This window comes from Anser anser, assembly GCF_964211835.1.
Source record: "Anser anser genome assembly, chromosome: 23".
Taxonomy (NCBI): domain Eukaryota; kingdom Metazoa; phylum Chordata; class Aves; order Anseriformes; family Anatidae; genus Anser; species Anser anser.
Genome location: NC_139744.1, coordinates 3,465,019 through 3,486,745, shown reverse-complemented (window position 1 = coordinate 3,486,745; position 21,727 = coordinate 3,465,019). Strand labels below are relative to the sequence as shown.

The 21,727-nt window shown below is 39.6% G+C and overlaps 1 protein-coding gene across 9 annotated transcripts in view; it reads left to right on the top strand.

Moving 5' to 3' along the window:
- CDC27 (cell division cycle 27) overlaps positions 1–20,801 on the top strand; it is a gene marked incomplete at its 3' end in the record, with an annotated part of 32,963 nt that extends 12,162 nt beyond the window's left edge. For 2 of the 9 annotated variants that reach the window (XM_083808903.1, XM_083808906.1), the window contains exons 5-19: positions 619–716; positions 1,229–1,383; positions 1,495–1,709; positions 2,384–2,498; positions 5,523–5,638; positions 6,073–6,172; positions 6,862–7,069; positions 7,858–8,027; positions 9,345–9,497; positions 10,732–10,940; positions 11,608–11,725; positions 12,549–12,677; positions 13,687–13,761; positions 15,480–15,660; positions 17,866–20,801. In XM_083808903.1, coding sequence (XP_083665029.1) covers positions 619–716; positions 1,229–1,383; positions 1,495–1,709; positions 2,384–2,498; positions 5,523–5,638; positions 6,073–6,172; positions 6,862–7,069; positions 7,858–8,027; positions 9,345–9,497; positions 10,732–10,940; positions 11,608–11,725; positions 12,549–12,677; positions 13,687–13,761; positions 15,480–15,660; positions 17,866–17,948 — 2,125 coding nt within the window. Of the gene's footprint in view, positions 1–618; positions 717–1,228; positions 1,384–1,494; positions 1,710–2,383; positions 2,499–5,504; positions 5,639–6,072; positions 6,173–6,861; positions 7,070–7,854; positions 8,028–9,344; positions 9,498–10,731; positions 10,941–11,607; positions 11,726–12,548; positions 12,678–13,686; positions 13,762–15,479; positions 15,661–16,550; positions 16,706–17,865 lie in introns of those variants that run through there. The other 7 variants (XM_083808902.1, XM_083808901.1, XM_083808900.1 and 4 more) reach the window with 7 other exon arrangements.
- Between the last annotated feature and the right edge of the window lie 926 nt (positions 20,802–21,727).

The following is a 21,727-nucleotide window of genomic DNA, read 5'->3' as shown; positions in this document are numbered from 1 at the left end:
TTCTCAGTGTTACCACTTTGATTTTTCTGTCTGGTTTATAGAGGTATAGCTGTAATCTTCAAATGAAAACTGTGAGGAATACCTTTCAGAATAACTGCAAATTTAAATGTTAAGCTTTTGCTCAGATACAAGAAACGTTTTAGTAAATGTGGAGAAATGAATAAATGGGAATAGTGGAGTTCTTGGATTCTTCCCTAGTATACCTGTTCTCAAAAAAAAAAAAAATATTTCAGAAGCAGCAGGATACTTAAATGGACACAAAAATAAGCTTACCTCTAATTTATATGCAAAAATATTACCCATAGATATTTAAAATGGCTGAAGGGCTAGCAGTCAGTTCGGAGAAAATAAAATAAACGGTTGCTGAGAACAGGACCTTTCTAAACATGAAAACTTTGGTGCTTGGGGCTTTTTTCTTTAAGAACTGTGTTTAAGTAACTTTCTTCTGTGTATAAATATGCCAAATAACTCAATATTGCTCTGTTTCTCATTGAAAAATGAGGAATGTTGCTGTGGTTCTCAACATGTTTTTGTTTTTCAACTCCTCTCCTGGAAAGCTATCTTGAACAAAAGTACTGTTCTTCAGTTTCCTTATAAACTGTTGCATTCTTTTTGCAGCAAGACAGATCGGCTTGCCAAAGGATCAGAATGTTACCAAAAGAGCCTTAGTCTAAATCCTTTCCTCTGGTCCCCTTTTGAATCGCTCTGTGAAATAGGTAGGTCTGCAGAACTGTCTTCCCAGTGAAGATATTTTCTACATTTTTTGGTTATGTCAAGTCTTCCCATTTGCCATCCCCATGTGGCAGCTTTTTACGTTGTGTCCAAAACATTGTAAGTAAAATGCCAGCAGGATTCTTCCTGAGTGTTTTTGTGAGTAATAATGGATTTAAAATAGTTTACCAGTGTTCAGAGCTTTTCTCATTTTATTTTTCACTACTACATTTTGGATTTAGCAATACCATGTGTTTTTCTACCATGTGTTTTCTGAGGAGACCCTTAGAAACCATGCTTCTGAGAATAACTTAAGCAAGTTAAATAAAACAATAAAACAGATTGTCCAGGGTTTTGCAGTGGAAGAACACTTCCAATTTAGTGTAAGGAGTTTTAAAATAATGAAATAAGAACGCACCCCTCTAAAATACTGTCCCCTGCCCTCCTTGTTTCAGCCTGAATCTTCAGCATACAGACTCAGGAATAACTCTATTTAAATCTCCTTCCAATCTTACAGGTGAAAAACCAGACCCTGACCAAACATTTAAATTAACATCTTTACAGAACTTCAGCAGCTGTCTGCCTAACACTTGCACAACATTGGTATCTAATCACAACATATCCCATAGACAGCCTGACTCTGTCCTGATGGAAACTCCACAAGACACAATTGTGAGTTTTGTTGAAATCATTGTATTTGAAGCAGTCTTTCCAGCTTGACTGAAAAATACTAATTAGAAACTACACTGCATGGGTAACTAAAAGCAGCCTTCCATTTTTCAGGAGTTGAACAGGCTCAACCTAGAATCCTCCAATTCAAAATATCCTTCCTTGAACACGGATTCCTCTATGTCTTACATTGACTCGGCTGTAATTTCACCAGATGCTGTCCCTCTTGGGTCAGGATCTGCCATATTGTCTAAACAGGCTCAAAATAAACCAAAAACTGGGCGGAGTCTACTAGGGGGACCTGCGGCTTTGAGCCCACTAACTCCAAGGTAAGTCTTTGAGGTGGACCACTTCTGTAGTTAACTGCTCTGTTGATAATTTGTGTGTTGTGCAGCACAAGACTTGCCGATAGTGGATTATGATGCATACAGAATTCATGCAGAAACAAAAGCTAAACCACTTCAGTAACTGCTCTTGGTCCTAGTGTTCATCTCTTCTGTTTTTTTAAACAAGCAGCTGGTGTTTTTGTTTAGAAGAGAGGAGCTGTTGATTCACCATGTTGCTTATTGCTGTATTCACACTGGAAAAGTCTTTAAAAGAATATGCTTCTACTCTGGAATAAACTGTTATGAAAAGCTATTCTTAAGTGCTTGCATTGAAAAATCTCTCTTCTGAAGTGTGTGTAAATATTCTTTCCTCTATACCATCTTGGTTAAAGAAGTGTTACAGTACTATGTTACAAGCTGTTAATACTTGGGCAGTCTGTGTCTGTTAGTTCTGCAGGAGGCAAAGAAAGTTCTGTGTTAAACTTCAGGAATGAGAATGTTTTGAAGCATCTTTTACAGATGAGAATGGATAGTAAGTTGTTGGGGGGGTTAACATAAATCTGAAGTGTTTTTGAAATAAAGCAGGTAACCTGCGTCTGTGCTTTGCCCACAGAATTGGTCTGATACTCATGGTCTAATATTTGGACTTTGACACTTTCTCTTTGTTTTATTCACAGCTTTGGAATTTTGCCACTAGAAACCCCCAGCCCTGGAGATGGATCGTATTTACAAAACTACACTAACTCTTCTTCTGTAATTGATGTGCCATCCACAGGAGCACCTTCAAAGAAGGTACTTTGCGTTCTAGAATGGAATTGCTGTTCTGTATGTGTTTTACGTTCCATTGTACTTGAAATCTGCATATTGCCTTCATTTTTAAAAAAAAAAAAGGCATTGTGGAGGAGGAGTTCATTTTCAATTTGACTACAACTGGTCGGTTATCTCCCTGCACGAAACCTTTTGGACTTCTAGAAAGTATCAATTGAAATGAAATCTGCTCTGGAATAGTCTGTTTCAAAGTAACAACAGTTTCTAAAGCCTCAACAAAAAGCATTGTTTTGAAAATCTTCTTTTCAGCTAAGCAAATACAGATTTTTTTTTCTTTACTGTCTTATCTCAAGCAATGATGTTTGTTGTAAATGGTTTTCAATTTATCATGTCACTTCCATTGGACAGTGAAACAGACTTTTTTTTTGGAGTTTTATAAAGATAGGCAATAGTTCTTCCTTTCAAATAAAAATAAACCTCCTCTCCTGCCCCCAAATGCCCAGGCATGTGTAAGCTGCCTCGGTGGCATTGCTTGGCAGGCCTAAGAGGCAACCTGGGGCAGATGCTCTGACTCCTGTCCACCTGCAATTAGAAAGGAATGTACAAACAATGACTCTAAACTGTGAAGAATTCAAAACTTCTGTGTGCAAGCCAGAGTCTGAGAGCAGTCAGAACTTGGAGTTTTCACATTAATGTTGTTTAACGCAGGTGTTTTCGGGGGTAACTTCAAAGAATTCTAGAAGCTTCAAGTCAGCTGAAAATACTGCTTTCTTGCAAGCACTTCTTGAATACTAGTTTACAGGCAGGTCAAATCAAAATGCGGCTGGTGGTCCGTGGAGGGCCGACTGAACAGTGGTGTTTCACTTGGCTAGGTCTTGTGTAGAAGAAGCTAAAAATTCTTTTCTTTACTCAGTAGGAAATTGCCACAGTTGCCATAGTGATAAATGAGAGGTGGAATGTTGATGACAGTTGAGGAACCATTTGTTCATTTCTAAAAACAAAAACCAGAGGATATTTCCGTGTATTTTTAGTAAATCTAGAAGTTGCATGAGGGATGCTAGTGTTTTATAGACGGTCACCTTTTAAAATAAAAGTTCAGTGCAAAAGTTCTGATCTCCTAAAAAAGTAACACTTAGATTTCTGCATCTGATGGTCTGGACAAATCAGGTGGTGCCTAGCTTGCTGTGCCTTTCTGTAAGAGATCTGGGAGCCCTTAAAAGCTGCGTTTCTTTTCTCTCAATAGCCTAATCCCTATAAGAATAAAAGGCAGTAAGCAGGTAACTATGTATGTATCTTTCTTCCTTCTTCTTTGGATGTTCTTCTGAAACCCATTACTGGGAACTCCAGATTTTTTTTTGCACAAGCCATTATGGTCTTTAGACACCTCCTTATTGCAACCTTTTCTATCACTTGTCTTAGTCCTGCCCTTTTTTTGCCTTTCTTCTCTTGGGATGGGCTGTGCTCAAACAGTCTGCTAGAAGCGTGCTTTGTATGGCGAGTCCAATTCCTGCCCTTAGTTGCTGAGGAGCAACCAGTTTTCCCCAGTATAGCTGAAAGCACTGCTTTGTGGTGGATCGTGTGTGTGTAGGAAGGTAAGCTGTCACAAGTCTGTACAACTGAAATAGCAAAGAGCTGCACTTCACTAACTGTAATCCTCATCTCTGATTGATCTCACATGCGCTACGTGATGGATGTGAAGCTTCAGGAAATCAAGTCCTACTTGTTCCTTCATTGTTGCTTTGCTAGGTATGGCACAACGGCATCATGGTGTAAACTTCACTAATTCATGGATATGCTTTCTGCCCAGAAGCATCTGTGCTAGTGCCTAAACACAAACACTTAATAAATTTTAATAAATATCTTAGAATTCTGATGCCTGCTTTGTCCAATGTAAATAATTACTTGGCCAGTTTCACTTCTGCTCTTCAAATTACCAAGTTCGAAAAAGCTTAGTGTAGCTGTGGCTAGAATGTGCATGACTTAACGGAGGCAGTTACCTTGGAGACGCTTACGTAAATGAATGAAACATTAGGATGGATCCAGAGGCTTCCTATCTGAGTGGGCAAGCGTGCTTGCTGGCTGCCTAAACTGTCCTCTGATAACAAAGAAATTGAGAAGGAAGGGAAGGATGGAACGTTTACAAGTCTGGTAATCCATAAAGTCTGGTAATCCATAATCTGGTGTTGCTTGTGCTGTCATTAGTCCTACTGCAGATTTTTGGTGTCATAAAGAGCATCTTTTCCAAATGGCTATCACTGACTTGAATGTTAGTGCCCTTGGAGGGAGCAGAAAAATACGACTTAGGCTTTGTTTAGAAAATAATAAATAAAATAAATAAAAAGCAAATAAAAAGTACAAATATGTGCATGTGGACACGAAGCATCGCTGAGCTGACGTGCAGTACGTTGCAAGTCTTTCTTCTACGTGGCATCATCAGATCCCTTTTTTGATCAAAAAGGTTTCTTCTGTATCTGCCCCAAAGGTTCGCACAGTAATGGTGTAATTGAAGGTACTGATTCATGCTGGGAGCAGGTATGCTAAACAGGCACTTGAAATTATTGTAGAATCTTCAGGGGAGTGGCAGGCTCAGATGTTGTACAGTGAGCACCACAATGAGATGTTAATGGGGATGGCTTCTGAATGTGAGTGCAGTGTAAGACTTCAAAATCTTCTTCATTCCCTGGTCGTTGGGAGTTTTTGAACTACTTTCTCCCTGTTGAGAAGGAACTTAAAATATGACATCTGTTAATTCTCTTTTATTCTTGCACAAAGTTTTAACATAGTTTCTTGCCACTAGATGGAGTTTTCAAATCTTTCAAATACTGTGTGTGAATTTTTGGTAAACTCAGTGCTACTGGCATTTTTGCAGGTAGCATGAGAAATACTTTGCATGCTCCTCGTGTGGATGGGGGAAGCCTTTGTGGAAGTAATTTGTATTTCTCCTCCTTTGTTCAGCGTTCAATAGGCAGAAGGGATTTGGTCTGATATAACAGATTGAGGCTTCTTAGTGACATAATAACAAACCTGTAGAAACTTTGTGTTATGCAGGCTGTCACCAGGATAAGCCAAGCTGGAACAAAATCTGTCTTCTCTCAGAGCGGAAATAGCCGAGAAGTCACTCCAATTCTTGTTGCACAAACACAGAGCTCTGGCCCACAGACAAGGTAGGAAAATAAAAATAATTCAACTTAGAACTATCTTTTGCTTCTCCTTTCTGAAAGTTTTGGGGATTTTTAAATTTATTTTCCACAGCCTGTTTGGGTGTTTCTGCAGAGTTCTTCTTTTAGATAAGGAAGAAGCTTATTTTTTGTTAGGGGAAAAGAACTTCATTGGATAGGAAGCTTGTGCGTGGTGGGTAGACTTCTTGTTCTAAATCTCTTTGGGCAGTTAAACAGTTTCTTCAATAAACATTAAGGTAGTTGAAGATCTGATCATGTTCTTAATATGCGACAGGTAGATATGTTTTTCCATCCCTTTAAGATGGGAATACCTGCACTGTTGTACCTGAGCAATTTTCTTTAACACAACAGTAAAATTGTGTTAAAACTTGCTCAGAATGGAACCGAGAACTTTAGTATAATGTGGTGTTTGTTTTCAGTACAACACCTCAGGTATTGAGCCCAACAATTGCTGCTCCACCAAATGCACTGCCTCGAAGAAGCTCTCGCCTGTTTACTAGTGATAGCTCTACAACAAAGGTAACAAACTTCATGCAGTTTTTTCAGACTTGTGGGGTTTTTCCCTTGCACATGCCACTGCACTGACTAATAATTTCCCCATATGCATAGCAATTGTAGCAGCTTAAGAACAGGTTCTCTAATGAGTAGAACTTACAAAATATCTGACTGTGAAACACATCATGATGCTGTAACATGTAAATTTTCAGTCTTGAGAATGCTTAACTAAGACTGAGAACAAGAATATCATAAACAAAACCAAAGATGTGCGTTGGGATGACAAATGCAGTGGTTCTGTTAGCTGTCAGCCTATTTGGTAAGGCGTCGTGTTGTTCATATTTATTGAAAAATTCATTTTGGGTGGATGCTTTGCTTTTCTAAAAGCAAGCTATGTTTTTCATACCAGTTTTCTGCTCCATAAACAATGGAGAAGGACACCAAAACGCAAATACTCATGAACTGTAGTTACCATATGTGAATGTTTGCTGTCTAAAAAAAGGACAGCTAAACATTTAATGAAGTTACAAGGTGTCTGTATACTTGTTTAAAAGCAAAATGGCTGGGCATATAAACATTCTTACACAGTTCACTTGCAGGTTTAGTAATCTGAATTCAAAAGTTTCTTATACGTGTAACTAATTCAAAAGTTTCTTATACGTGTAACTAATTCAAAAGTTTCTTATACGTGTAACTCTTGTTCTTACTTTCAGGAAAATAGCAAAAAATTGAAAATGAAGTTTCCACCTAAGATTCCAAACAGAAAAACAAAAAGTAAAACAAATAAGGGAGGAATAACTCAACCAAACATAAATGATACTTTGGAAATTACCAAACTAGACTCTTCCATCATTTCAGAAGGGAAAATCTCTACTGTTGCACCACAGATCCAGGCTTTTACGCTACAAAAAGCGGCAGCAGGTCTGTTTGAATGCTGTCAAACTTAGTAAATCCACCTTTTTATGGTTTAGTGGGGAAAAAATGCTCTATTTTTGTTTCCTGTTCTTAGCCTGCACCTATGACCTTTGTATAATTGTAAAGATTGATTGAATTCAGTATATTCTAGTTAACTTAAAGAGAACAGGTGTAGTAGTAGTAAAAAAGTGTCTATCTGTAAGCAAATCTATTAATCAGCTCTGGTCCTTATTAGGGATTAAAATATTTTCAGGCAATACTCTTTGAAACTTACTCAAAGGAACTATAAGGAATCCAATCATTTTCCCTCAAAATTGGGTTTATGTAGTCTATTCTCCCTCCTTATTTCCCATTTGTTTAAAAGCTTGTCTTTATCCAGATTGTCAGAAAATCCTAGACAAACTGTTGAATTACTCTTTTGGCTCGATAGAGTTTCCAGGCAGCAAGCAGAGGTATCCATGGATACCAGACATGGAAACTCTGCTTCAGACCTGAAAAAATGTTTGAATTGCTGCTGTAAATGCAAAAAAATCCACTTGTCCTGAACTTCAGTTTCTCTCTTCCTGGGTGTTCTGTTGCTGACTTAAGAAGTTGTTGGTATCTGACTTCCATTACAAGGGTTGCTGTTTAGAATATTATGCCTGAATTAAGAGGGTATAGGCCTGTTTGGGAACTCTTGGGAGATTTTAATAAGTAAAATCAGGAGCAGTGCCTGCACAATTGAAGAGCTTAAGGGATTAGTAGTTTCAGCAATCCTTTTTCTATTTTTATTTATTGTATTTTTCTCCTAGAAGGTTTGATGAGCCTTCTTCGGGACATGGGGAAAGGTTATTTAGCCTTGTGTTCATACAACTGCAAAGAAGCGATAAATATTTTAAGCCATTTACCATCTCACCACTACAACACTGGTTGGGTGCTGTGCCAAATTGGGAGAGCTTACTTCGAGCTGGCAGAATACATGCAGGTAGGAACTGTGTGGTTGGTTCTTACTCTTTTCACTTCTGTTTTGGAAGCTTTATGGAAAACCTGCAGACTTCCTGTGAAAGCTGTGGGAAGTTTACAGTTGATATAGCTGTATAAACAAGGTATGAATGGTAAAGCTATATCTAGAGTGGATTTAGATCTTGAAGATGCTGAGAATGCTTTAGGCTTATTTTAATGCTCGAGTTATTTTCTCTTGCATCCAGTCATTGGGGTCTCCCCTGCCTCTTCCTGTCTTCACCCACAGCTGTGCCGATGTAACTGTTTGTACTGCGGTGTTGTAAATAAGATCACTGAAACTATTTGGGTTCTAAAACCAGACGTCTCGCCCCCTTCTTAGTTATTGCAGATCACATCAGTGACCTAGTTTCCTTTGCAGCCTCAGAAATGACTGCATTTGTACAGCTGAGGTGATGCCAAACTGCTTCAGAAACAGAAGCGAGCAGCTAAGGATAATCCAGCAGTAAAACTCTCCTTATCGCTGTTGTCCTGATAGTTGACGTGCTCATTTCCTTAGGAGAAGCTTTTCAAACACTTCTGATATGTTGTGTGCAGGAGACAAACAGGTTTCAGAAGCAGTTTCTAGATTGTGCTGTCTCTACTCAGGCTGTATGTTACTGCACAACTTAATAGTTAATTTTGAAAACTGAGGCTACAGACCGTGGTGAGTTTCTTAGAACTAGTGTTCTTCCCTTGTTGCTACTTTGAGTGTTATAACTTGGAAATTATGCTTCTGAAATAGAAGTCTACATCAGAAGGACTTCATTAGTCAAGTGTTCATAAGAAGTGTACCAGTTCCAAATGAAAATAAAGTGCCTGTATGTGCTGTCACATTCTTACCCACACCCCATCCCTGCATCAGCCATGTTCAGTGCAGGAATTCTAACATTGCCTTTTTGCCTCATAATTAATACACAGTGTTTGGAGGGATATAGCACTCCGTTATGAATGCAATACCTGCCATCTGTTAGAACAGCTAATAATCAGGACTGACATACAAATCTTTTGCTGATGATGTTTGCTTCACATGTGCACTGCGATAGAACAGTCACGTAATCCGAGACAGCAGCAGGGAGGGCTGGCTGGGTTTCTGCTTGGCCTAACTATATTGGGATACGGTTATTTCCTTTACTTGGAGGTGATGTTAAAAATACAACAGGACTGATAGCTCTGCATAATACACCTGCAAAGCAAAGAGGATCCTCAGCCTGGACACAGGAGGTTTCTAACCTTGACCTGTGTGCTCTGCTTTGGTGGGTGGAATCTTGTTTTAAGTTTGATTTCTGATTTCTGTTCTTAGGCTGAGAGGATATTTTCAGAAGTAAGGAGGATTGAAAACTACAGAGTGGAAGGCATGGAGATCTATTCGACTACGCTGTGGCATCTGCAGAAAGATGTTGCGCTCTCTGTTCTTTCAAAGGATTTGACAGACATGGATAAAAACTCACCAGAGGTATAAAATGCTGTGGTGTTAAATGAGAAGAGTAACTGTGACAAAATCAATGATTCAGAACAAAACTCTGAATTCTAATCTAGCTCAAGTGTGTTCTCATGTGAGAACTGCTTGGGAAACTGGAGAGGGAGGTGGCAGGATTGCCTCTTGAACTGATGATGCCTGAAATGGCTTCTTGGCGTTAGAATATAAGCTTACACGGAGCAGGTCGAAACCTTTTATCTGTTAATGGTTATTTAAATTTGCATTGGCACCATTCATCCAGGAAGATCATGGATTAGTCAGTCATGCCTATTAATGCCAGTACGTGAAGATAAAGAATATCTTTTCCTGTACCACTTCTTAATTGCTCTAATTCACTGGCACATAAAACATATTTGCTCTAGAGCTTATTTTCCAACAGAATATTGCACGCTTGTATGCTAAGGTCCATTGAACCTGCAGAGTGTACAGCAGTACAGGCATGATACGCAAAAAGACAGACCTCTCTTAATATTTGTCACAGTACAAGTAATGTGTGTGTGTTTATAAATGTGCTCTTAACAGAGCTGAGAAAGCTGTAGAGTTTTTTCTTATTGTTGGAGGAGAGAATCCTGTTTGTGTCTTCCTAGTAGCTTGTCTAACAGCAGAGGGGGAAAAAAACAATGAAGGAGCAGGTCAGTAAGTTGTAGTAAGATAGCCTGGAAAGGAGAAAATGCAGATGATAATAACAGATAATAACTCTAATGGAAGTAATGGAGAACAGTTAGAGAATTTGGCAGTGATGCTAACAGTTTGGGAAAGCAAGGGGCCTTGTCTATGATACTTCACTGTCTTGATGATGGGTGCCGAGCAGGAGGGGGAGAGGAGGTTGCTGCTAAAATTGTTACTCTGCAGCTTCCAGAATCCTGGAATGTGAGGAGAGTGTGGATGTACTCTCCATCGTTATTCATGGATATCCAAGATGTTTTATTTCTAGCCTTTCAACAGCTTCAAAAGCTTTAGTCATCAAAGTATCGAATTGGCACAGATCTGATGGCTGTCTAGATGCTTGATTTCTGTACTTCAGCAGACAAGCTCAAAGGGATATTTAGCCCTATCTTCCTCAGGGGCTTAACTAACTCTTGTATTATTATTATTAGGACTATTTATAATCTAGTAGGAAGTGAAAACTGTAAGTCAGTATTGGGAAATCTGTTCATCTCAAACTGGTTGTAAAAGGAAACTGCTAACTTTGGAATGCTGTTTTCACTAGGCGTGGTGTGCTGCAGGAAACTGCTTCAGCTTGCAACGAGAGCATGACATTGCAATCAAGTTCTTCCAGAGAGCCATTCAAGTTGATCCAAACTATGCTTATGCCTACACCCTTTTGGGACATGAATTTGTGTTAACAGAAGAACTAGACAAAGCATTAGCTTGTTTTAGGAATGCAATCAGAGTCAACCCTAGACACTATAATGCATGGTAAGTCATGCTTCAACCCTTTTGTGTTGCGTGTGATGTGGAACACCTTTTGGAGAAAAGCTAAACGTGCTGCCACTGGCAATGTTTTCTTAGCACTGTTCTCACTAAGAAGAGAGCAAAGCCATTCCTGCAGAAGATGTGGACCTCATTTTTTCGTTAAAAACTTACTCTACGCAGGGAGTGCAAGAAATTAAAGCTTTTCTGGTTTCCATTGATCTTTTGGGCTGTGTTATGCCAACTATTCTGTTCTCTGTGCAACACTCCTTGTGCATCTAGTTGTTTGTTCTTCACTTGCAGCTGGACAGGTGAGATCTGTCCCCTTATACGTTAGGATATAATCTGCTTCTTGTAGCTTTTTTTGAGGGGAAAAAATACGTAAAGTAGTAAAATTCAGGTTTGCTAATGTAAGTCCTCAAATCTTTTAGAGGCTTCTATATGCTTTCTACTTTTGTCGCTCTTCAGCTAGTTTTTTGTGTATCGGATATGAATTCTTCAGCCTATGCAATCAAGAGAAAAGTAACTTTAGTCATAGCTTTCTCCTATAAAGAGTCACTTCTTACCCTTGATGGAGTGGCCAGTCCATATGCCACTTCTACCATATTCACTGACAAAGGTTAGTTTACTCAGAATGCAGTCTTACTTAACAACATTATTTTTCTGTTTGCAGGTATGGGTTGGGAATGATTTATTACAAACAGGAAAAATTCAGCCTAGCAGAAATGCATTTCCAGAAAGCACTTGATATCAATCCTCAGAGCTCAGTCTTACTGTGCCACATTGGAGTAGTAAGTAGTCTGTACTTGGCTCTCTCCTTAGGTTTTAATCTGCCTCTGTACTTCGCTTGCAGTAGTCCTACTGAACTTGTTTTAAGCACAAAAGTACAAGCTCAGAGTACCTGTTAGAGGATCTTAAGTGCCATATGAATCAATAGCCGTGGGATTAATGTGTCAGGAAAATAAACACTCCTCTCTCCTCACCCCCAATTGTTTTTAGCCAGTAATGAAATATACTATCAGGTTGTGTATGGGAGTAAGCCAAGTTACTAGTGGTATAAAAATCAAGCCCATGTGCAATTACTCATGGGAACATCATTGAATTTGCAGGGCTATCTGGAAAACTGGTCATTTGTCCATCTGCCACTGTGGTACATAACGCAGTACCTCAGCCATAAGCCTCACTCCAGCAAATGCTTGCTCACAGTGTGGTGAAGTAGTTCTCGGATGTTAGTGATGGCAACTAAAGGCTGTGCAAGCATGAACGGTGGTAACCTGCTGGCATTCACTTACCTGTTATGCAGCAGCAAAGTTGTCAGGGTCTGTAGGAACAGTAGGATTCTTACCACTTAAGCGCTGAGAATGGCATTGAGCTTACTTCTGGCCAAAGGCTAGATGATTTCTATCAGCCAGTGGATGGAGGGTGTTTTGAAGTGGTGATGGGGAGAGGTGAAGCTTTCTTCCTGTAAGAAAACTTGCTTTCTTAAGACTTGGTCTGGAATTGGACTACTTTTTTTTTTTTTGAAACATTGTAAACAAATATAGCAGCTGATCTGCCAGACAAGTCTATTTGGCCATTTTCCCTCTTTAAGGTTTTCCTTCCTTTCTTTAATAGGTCCAGCATGCACTGAAAAAATCTGAAAAGGCTTTGGATACTTTAAACAAAGCTATTAACATTGACCCCAAGAACCCGCTATGCAAATTCCATAGAGCTTCTGTATTATTTGCAAATGAAAAGTACAAGGTAAGATTTGGTACGCGTAGACAACTTTAAATTATCTTTAAATTGTTACAGCTATGAATGGGGATGCACTGGTGGCTGAATGTTAACTGATAAGCACTGGTAGCGTCAAGGCTTGCAGCATGAGCAGGAAGACTGACCTATCCTGTGGAGTCTAACATAAAGCATTTGTTTTGGCAAGTGCCACTTTTGCAATATGTTAAATTTTTTGATTGTCATAAAATCTGAAGCCAAAAGGTACCTTTTTAATTAATATTTTAGTCTGACCCTGGAAAAAGAAAGAAGGGGACGTTATTGCAGCTGTCACCAAGATGGGGCTGTGTTATTGTGAATTTCTATTAAACTACTAAAAATTGGCTCAGCAAACAGCCCCACAGCAGATTACAGCAATAAGAACTAGCCATTTCAAAGGCTGTATTATCAAGTAAAAAATAGGAAGCCAAATAATTTCAGTCTGATCCCTTGCTGACTTGTACCCTATTTATGAGTGGAGATGATCTTCCCACAGTCTGTCTTTCCAGTGACTCTGTCCTCTGGCCTGTTTTTCTTGGCCACAGAATACAAGCTGCAGTCTGGCTTCTGAAACCTTGCTTCAGAAATGTGTGTACATATGTAAAGGGAAAACTTTACTTAGAACTTGTTTTGGAAATTCATAATGTAACCAGTTAAACATAAGAAGTATTAAGGTTAAGGACTTACTGGAGTGCAATTTGTAGATTTATTTCTAAAAATTAAAAGCAGAGGATAAATACAAGAGCAGAAGAATGTTAAATGTTTTTGTAGGAGACCAAAGCCCAACAGACTTTCTCTGTTGCTATAATAACCTACAATCTTTACATGAGGAACTAATGTAAAAGAAGCTTTAGGTTCTTTTGAGTCTGTACTGTTGTTCTTGGTGGAGTATACTGTATGTAAATGCCAGGGTTCTCGTCAGCACTAAAATGCAGTTCAGTGATGCTGTAACTGGTTGCAGACTGCTAGCTTGTACTGAATCTTTTCTCTTCCTTTACAGTCTGCTTTACAAGAACTTGAAGAACTGAAACAGATTGTTCCCAAAGAGTCTCTTGTTTACTTTTTAATAGGAAAGGTAGGTGGAACTTAACTGTGTTCGTAAGTACTTTGCTTTTCTTCATTGCAGAAATGTATGCCTAATGAGGAAATTTGATGCCTGTCACTAAGCTGCTTCCATTTTGGGCAGTATTCTAAAAATTCCCGAAGCTTTAAATAAGACTTACTGCATATAAACTCACAGCTTTATCAGCTTTTAAATGCAGAAGACAGGAGCAGCCTCAAGGTATTTTTAAAACCAAGAAAAAATAACTCAGGCCCCTGTTGTTCTGTGCCTTCTTTGGTTTCACTACTGTCAACCTGAAATAATTAATTTTAGAAACTGCAAAATAGATCTCTATTGAGATAATTCACTGAAAAAAGATGCAGTGGTTATGCATAGTTGTATATTTTTCCTTGAAAATTGAACTTCATGAAGGCTTGATCCAGTATTATAGTAATGATGGAAATGGTCTATCCCTCAAAATTAAGAATTTCTATCAGCCAGACGTTGGTTATATGGACATGGAGCTATTCAAATATTGAATCACACTCCAATATGTCTTCAAATGTTGAATTAGTATTTTTGGAGTACTTTTAAGTCTCCATCAGTAGCCTCAATGTCTCATTCAGTTGATGGCCTTCCCAGAAGAATTGTAGAAAATTCTTTCTACATAGGTTTGGAAAGCAAGAAGCCTTTATTCAGGCTAATAGACTAGACTAGCACACAAAAAGATGTTTCTAGTCCATCAGATGTGTTTACATTCCAACTTTTTTTTGTGTTTAATGCCAGAGAGAAGTAATCTGGTAATAGAAGTCCTTCCTTGGCAATCCTCTTTGCAAAACTTAAAGCATATTAGCTGTTTTAAATTCTGTAGGTAGTCATTAGGAAGCAACAAGACAAACTTGTCTCTTTCACAGACTGGGTAACTCTTAATCAATGAGACTTTTTTTTGAATTAGAGAAGTAAAAGGATTTGTGCTGAAATTTGTTGACTGGTGTTTATCCAGTAGTAGCTGGACCTCTAAATTGGTGTTAGTTGCCATGTCTTGACAAACCTGAGAACTTCTGCTGCTTAAATCTTAATACAGATAAATTACATGTTTGCCTATCCTTAATGACAAGGAGCAATTCTTTGTCACCATAAACTTGCTCTGAAGGTAAAATATATTGAAATGTATACTAGATTTGGTAATGCACTGTTGTGAAAATGTTCCCAATCAGTTTATCAGGACAAGCTAGGTGATGTTTAATATTGGCCCTCCTCCCCCCCCCAAACCTGCTGTAGGGAAGAATATAAGGTTACTCTACGCATGTGGTTAATGGTTCACAAGACTATTCTCTCTGTCTCTGACAATAGAAGGCTGAGACTTTGGGCTTTTCCTGAGCAAGTAGTAGACTTGGGGTTACAATGACTGTAAAAATTGGAAAAGAGGGAGGCAACACAAAACATGCTAAAAGCTTTTATACCACCCTGCTGCCACAGTTGCAAAGCATAAATTATATCTGAAGAGCCACTTTCTTATGTTCTTGAATCTGTCAGCTGCTAATTTCTTTTAATCCTTTTGGCCACTTAAGTAGGAACACTTGCATGCTCTTTCCACACACCTTTTCTCTTTACCTTTTGACTTGTGTAATAAATCTTGTGTGTACTCTCCATTGCTTTTCATAAGATATTAGTTAACTGGCTTAGTATGTTTCTACAAACTTTCAAGTAACAACTTTTTGTAAATGTAACATTTTATGCTTTTATTTTAGGTTTATAAAAAACTGGGTCAAACTCATTTGGCCCTAATGAATTTCTCATGGGCGATGGACTTAGATCCCAAAGGAGCCAACAACCAGATTAAAGAGGCTATTGATAAACGTTACCTTCCAGATGATGAGGAACCAATAACTCAAGAAGAGCAAATAAATGAATGTTACCCCTATGAATCAGGTTTGTATTTCCAACCCTTTGTCATTCAGGGAGGTATTTCTGCTTAGGTGTCACCTAGTGTCTGTAAGTAGGAAGAATTCCAGGCTTAAGTAAAGCACACTGCTCAACTTTGCTGCTCAGCAAGTAAAAATTCAAAGTTCTTGATTCACAAGAAGGTACGTCTTATTTTAGGTTTACTATGAGAAAGGATTATGCCTTTTCTTTAGGATATGTAGATGGAGTAGGACAAAAATAATGCTGTAAAGTCACACAACTCATGGTTGGTTAATACCATCTTAGGAAAGAACAAGATGTTCCTACAGCCTCCACTCTTCCCCCATAGAAGCATGAAATCATGCGATGTAACTGAATGGTAACTAAAATTATCTATAGATGCTTTGGGAGAAATTAAATAAACTGGATGTTAGGTAAACATCTTTGTCTGGAAAACATCAAAGGTAGCTTTTGAAGAAGGAAGTCAATAAAAGTTTCACTTGAATCGAGAGTAAATAAAATGCTCCCAAATGCACTACTTGGAATAATCCACAGAAAGGGATGTCCCAGATGTCTCCCTTCTTTCTAAGATGATGTTGTGAGCTTAAGTTCCAGTGAAGCACAGAGTAATGTTAAGCCATAAATATTGAGCTCTCTGATACAAACTGAAATAGTGGTGGAGAATAAATACTAATAAGCAATTTAGTTCTTTCCCTCCAAAGAAGAACAAAAAGAAATTCTGAAAATAATAATGTATGCTATGTTCTACAATCCAAAATCTTCATATGAAAAAGTTATGGTAACTGTATATCATACTTATTTTTATTGATCCTGTGTACAGTGTGCTTTTTAATAATGGAACTATCCTGTGCTGTGTTTCCTGAAGTATCAGACTTTTCTTCTCCCTGCTGTTGTAGTTGGACTAACCTAGAACACTGGTTTACTGGGGGCTGAGTGTGTTTCTGACCAGAAGATGGAGACAGAGTACTTGAACTTCTGAGCAACACTTAAGTCACAGAGCATTAAAAAAAAAATAAAAATCTGTCCAATAAACATAACTGAAATAAAACAATGTCCCAATGTCCATGTTTAAGCTGTGTGTAGACAGTTCCGTTTCCTTGGCTCTTCAGATAATGTAGATGAGTTTCACAGTGTCGGCTGAATAACATTTTTAGGATATGTGAGATAAGTGGAGAGTTGCTTTACAATATGTTGGCTAGTATAAGCCATTTTGTGCTTTAAATTCCGTAGCAGAGAACTTGATGAGCCTATTGTGCAGGAAACCTGTAAAGTGTTTGCCTTAGAGCAGCAAAATCATCATTGTTTCTCTACATGAAACCTCTTAGTCATTTGGGAAATGATAATATGCTAAATTCTACTATAGAAAGACTCAAGTTGCACTCCTGTGTGTGAAGAACCGTGATTAGATATTTACCTTGGTACTAATTTAAACTAGTATAGAAGTTAAATATTTAAGGGTAGCTTCTCATATATATGTATTTCTCTCTTATGCTGTGCATAGCATGCTGTCTTTAGATTTCTGCTGTTTTTTGAGTAGTTTTCCTGGAAGTTGTAGGCCAGCAATCATCTGAGCTGAGTGAGCAGAGTAATTGAGTGTGAGAAACTTATGTATGCATTTATTCAAAGCAATTTTTTCCCCCATATTTTATGCAGTAGTCTTTGTTATGAAAGTAGGGAGCAACTAGAGACTGCCTAATGCTTCTAATTTAATATTATTTGATTGTGAATGGAGTGGACATGATGCACTGATGCAGTGGGTAACTGATGTGAGCGTATTCAAGTATCTGGTATGATTTGAAAGAGTTGGGAGGGTTAAAATTCTTCTAAGGCGGTTCTGGAACCCTCCATACCCATCCCTACCTAGCCAGGCATTGGGAATTCCAGATATTTAACAGAAGGTATCTAAACAGACATTAAATTAGGCTGCATGTTTTTATAGTACATTATGTTAATTCCTTTCTAAATGCATTTATTTAGACTTCATTAAATTGACAGGGGTTGACTTATTGCAAGGAAAAAGCCATATGGCCTAAAAGCATTTTGGGGGAAGGGGACAAAGGCAGGAAGTCTGTTCCACGTTGTTAATGAAGTACAAGCACGTTGCTGCTGTGTTTTTAACATGCTGGAGTTGGTTGTATAAGAATTTTTGTAGTGAAGCAGCCTAGTACTGTTTGACTACTTTGTGTGTTTTGTTTTGTTTTTCTTTCAAAGTTGGCACAGATGAATCCCAAGAGAGCAGCATGACGGATGCGGATGACACACAGCTCCATGCAGTTGAAAGCGATGAATTTTAACCTCCAAAAGCCAGTATCTGGGCTTGAGTGTGTGACTGGTACTGTTGTGTTCTCCCCTTCCTTCGCATCCTGGGTCTTCACATCACTGAGCCAGCATTGTCATTATTCTCCACTGACACCATGAGTACACCACTCAGACTTTAAAACTGTATGCAGAATTAATGGCAGTGCAATATTCAGCTGCTACTGAGTCTGACTAGTTGGCTCGTACACATTTATGAAAATGACTGAGGAGGAAATACTATTTTTGGACTCCCCTTTGCTGGAAAAATATCACGGAAGAAAGACTTGTGGTTTGCTGTAACGAAGCCAGTAGATGCGGGGATAGTACTAATGAAGCAGTGTCTTGTTCTTTTTCCAGAAATGTGTCTTAGTTTGGTTCTTTCTTGGTAAGCAGAGTGCTGAACTTCATTTCCAAGTTCTTCGAGGACAGTGTTGACAAATGCAGGCTGTTAAAGACTTTTGCATATTGTAGTGTAACTTAAATGCCAGGGAATGTACATGACCATAAAGCTGCAGTGTTTCCCGTGAACAAATACAATGCACGTGCTCAGGACTGGGAGTGTCAGACTACATAAAATGCTCAGTGTGCCCACTTAGAGTGCAAACTTGCAGGAGTGAAAACGTAGCAGGAGAATCACATTGCAGAATCATAGCTTTCACAGAATGCTTTCATGTTCTAACCAAGAATTAATTTATTCACCTAGTTTCTAAAATGTCAATGTCTTACTTTGTACTTCAGAGAAACAAGTCGGCAACACATTGCTTCATTTTTCATCTTCCCCTTGACTTGTTCTTCCCGGTGTGAGAATAAAAATTAATAAAGGGCGAAATCAAAGAGCAATGTAGATACAACTTAATGTGGAAACATCAAACCCTTAACCAACAGCGCCTGTGTCTTTCTGAACAAATAAACTGGGAAGACCGTGGAAGCCTTAATGCAATCAGAACCTTGTACTCAAATGCATCAAGTAATTGCCTAAGATAGTGTCCTTTTTAAAACTGTTTTCTAAAGTGTGGTCCAAGCAGTGTGCAAAAATGTGCAATTCTTTCTTTTTTTAAGCTGTTCTTTAAGACTCTTAGAGTACTTTCTCACTGTAGGAACGTAGACCCCTTTCCTCCTCTACTGAGGCTGCTGCTGTGAGAAGAAAACTGCCACAGTAACGAGTCTAAAATGATCTTTCTCTGTAGCATTTTGCAGCAACACTTGGTGCCCTTTATGCAGTGGCGATAAAGAAAGCGTATGATACGAGCAGTTTTAAAGAGCAATTTATGCATAATAAATTGGGAGTGATATAAATTTCATGGCAACATATTTGTCATCAATCTTAATTTTTTAAAATATTTATCTTTTAGGGGTTATGTAGTTACCTTTAGAACTTAAGCTTTTAAAACTGCAACCTTGTCTTACACCAGGCCCGTGCCCTGTCATGGCTCCTCGCTGGCTGTGAGCCACTGGGACGCCTTCCTCAAACAAAAATAATCCACAAGTGCTGTGTGGAAATACTGTTTTGTTTTTTTGTTTTGGAAGCAGGAGGACAAGCAGAGAGAAATAGGCGAGAACTCCCCTAATAGTGTGAAATGAAATCTGAAAAAAATGAGGAATGGTAGTTTATGAAAGGAGCCTTGTGCCTCGGCCGTGCACTTCAGTTCAGCTTGTGTCTGGATGGGGGATGAACTGAAACCACGACGTGTTTCGGCTGACTTGTGTGCTGAATCCTGCACGGCTTCCTGTGGTGATCGATGTTCTGGTGCGATTCCCTTCCTGATGCATCCTCCCTGAGGAAAATGCGGGGCTTGCATTTCCCAAGGGCTGTTCTGTGCCAACGGTAAAGCTCTCACAGGGCCCTTGGATTCCCTGGCTCTGTCACGACATCGTTTTTCCATCCAGATGCAATGCGCCTACGGTTTCGGTGCGTGTTCCTCGTGAGGCTTCCTCGAGGAGTCTGAGAGCACCCCACACCTCAGCAGAAGGTCTGGAGGCAGTACTTGTGTGAGTGCCACCACTTGATGCGTGAATTGCCTTCCTTTTGGTTCCCGATGTTTTCTTAAGCAGAAAGCATGAGTTTCTTCCCTCTCCCTGGGAGCTAGAAGACTCTCAGCTGAAGCCGGGGGGCCTTTTGTCTTTAGATCTAAAAAACGCTGGGCGCTTCTAGCTCCCAAAATTGCACACTTTTTTTATCCTTTTCAGATCTGAAAAAACAGGTGCTGCTCTTGTGACTTTTCCAGGAGACTTGCTGCTTGTTTAACTGGGGACCAGAGGTTTAGGAAACTAGGTGGCTTTTTCCCTTCTCTGAAAATTGTGAACAACTGTACTAAGATTTCCAACACCCTGGCAAGAGTTCTTAACTCAGCTGGGGTGTTAAAAGGATTCTACCTTGAAGATTTAGTACTTAAAAACCGTCCTGCTGCTTTACATGTACATCGTATCTTAAATGGTTGCTTTTTTTTTTCCTCCAAGGATATCAAGTAACATTTGGACCATGCTGCTATTTTACCTTCTAAATAGATACACAAAATTAGTGTTGAATCAATAAAGTTTTGCTACTCTTTGAAGAGGGGCAAGGAGAAGGGCGGTGAGCACGAAGGCACTCTGACAGCCAGGTTTGGGCAAGGCTGTTCACTGAAAAGAATTAGGGAACTGTCATTTTCTTACAACAAAAATATGGAAAAATGCAAAGTGTGGGTGTGGTGTGTACTATTTGCATTGAAACAATGTAATTTGTCTTTTTTTTGCTTTCCTGACTTTATTTCAGAAATTGTACAGTCTTAGGGGAAAAAAGTCTTTTCTGTTAATATATTTGCGATTCATTAAAGGATGTGGAAAATCCAAATAAACTACTTTTAAAAGCAGGCTCAGCAGCAGGTGCTTTGGCTCGGTGTTGGGATGCAGCCTTCGGAGCGCGATGGGGAGAGCTCTGCGGGCGCAGCGATGCAGCTGCTGGGTGCCCCGGGGCTCTTTTCTGCCCTGTGCCACCTCGCGTGTCCCGGGGCTGTTCCTGCGGCCCCCTTAACTGGAAACCTGCCACCCGGATTCACAGGTGACACCATTTTTTTATTCATTACCCCAACAAGAGCTTATTCCTCCTTGGTAAAGAAAATTACAGTGATGTACACCAGAGAAATGGTCACAGCCTCGGCTTGCTGGGAAGGCGTGCTTGCCAGTACGTGCAGAAAGCTGCGGGCTCCGCGGGAATCCCTCCTGCATGCACAGTAGCCTTGGATTAAAGCTTTTAGCGCCGGGTCTGTTGTATCAGCCTAATCCGGTGACTTTTTGAGAGCCGGGTCTGGCTGTAAAAGTTGCACTGAAATTAACCCTCTCCTTCTCCCTTTCTTGCTTCTGTGCCTTTCGATGCCGGCCTTCCATGACCGCGTGCACAGGCACGGCCGCGCAGCTACGCGCCAGCTCCTGCAGCCGCCCTCCCGCCCCGCGTTGCGCGCAGCAGCGAGAGCCGAGGCGCTCTTCCTGTGCAGCTCTTCTGGGCATGTCAGGGTGAGTCGGGCTGCACGCTTCCTAGTGGCGAAGCGAAGCTTTGTCGATGGTTGGCTGAGCTTTAGGTGCCTCCGGAGAAAAGCAAAGCTTTTTGTTTTATAAATGAGGTTTGACTTGTCAGCTGCGATACTGAATGGTAGCAATGCAGCGCGTATTAGGGCTCGGTAGCATCTCAGGACTTTCCAGCTTGGGAATGTTTTTGGCACTCGGTGTTTATGAGTGCGTACAGCTTCGTACGGGTACATTGGGCTTTGCTCTGTGGCTCTTTGCTGCTGCAGCATCTCCC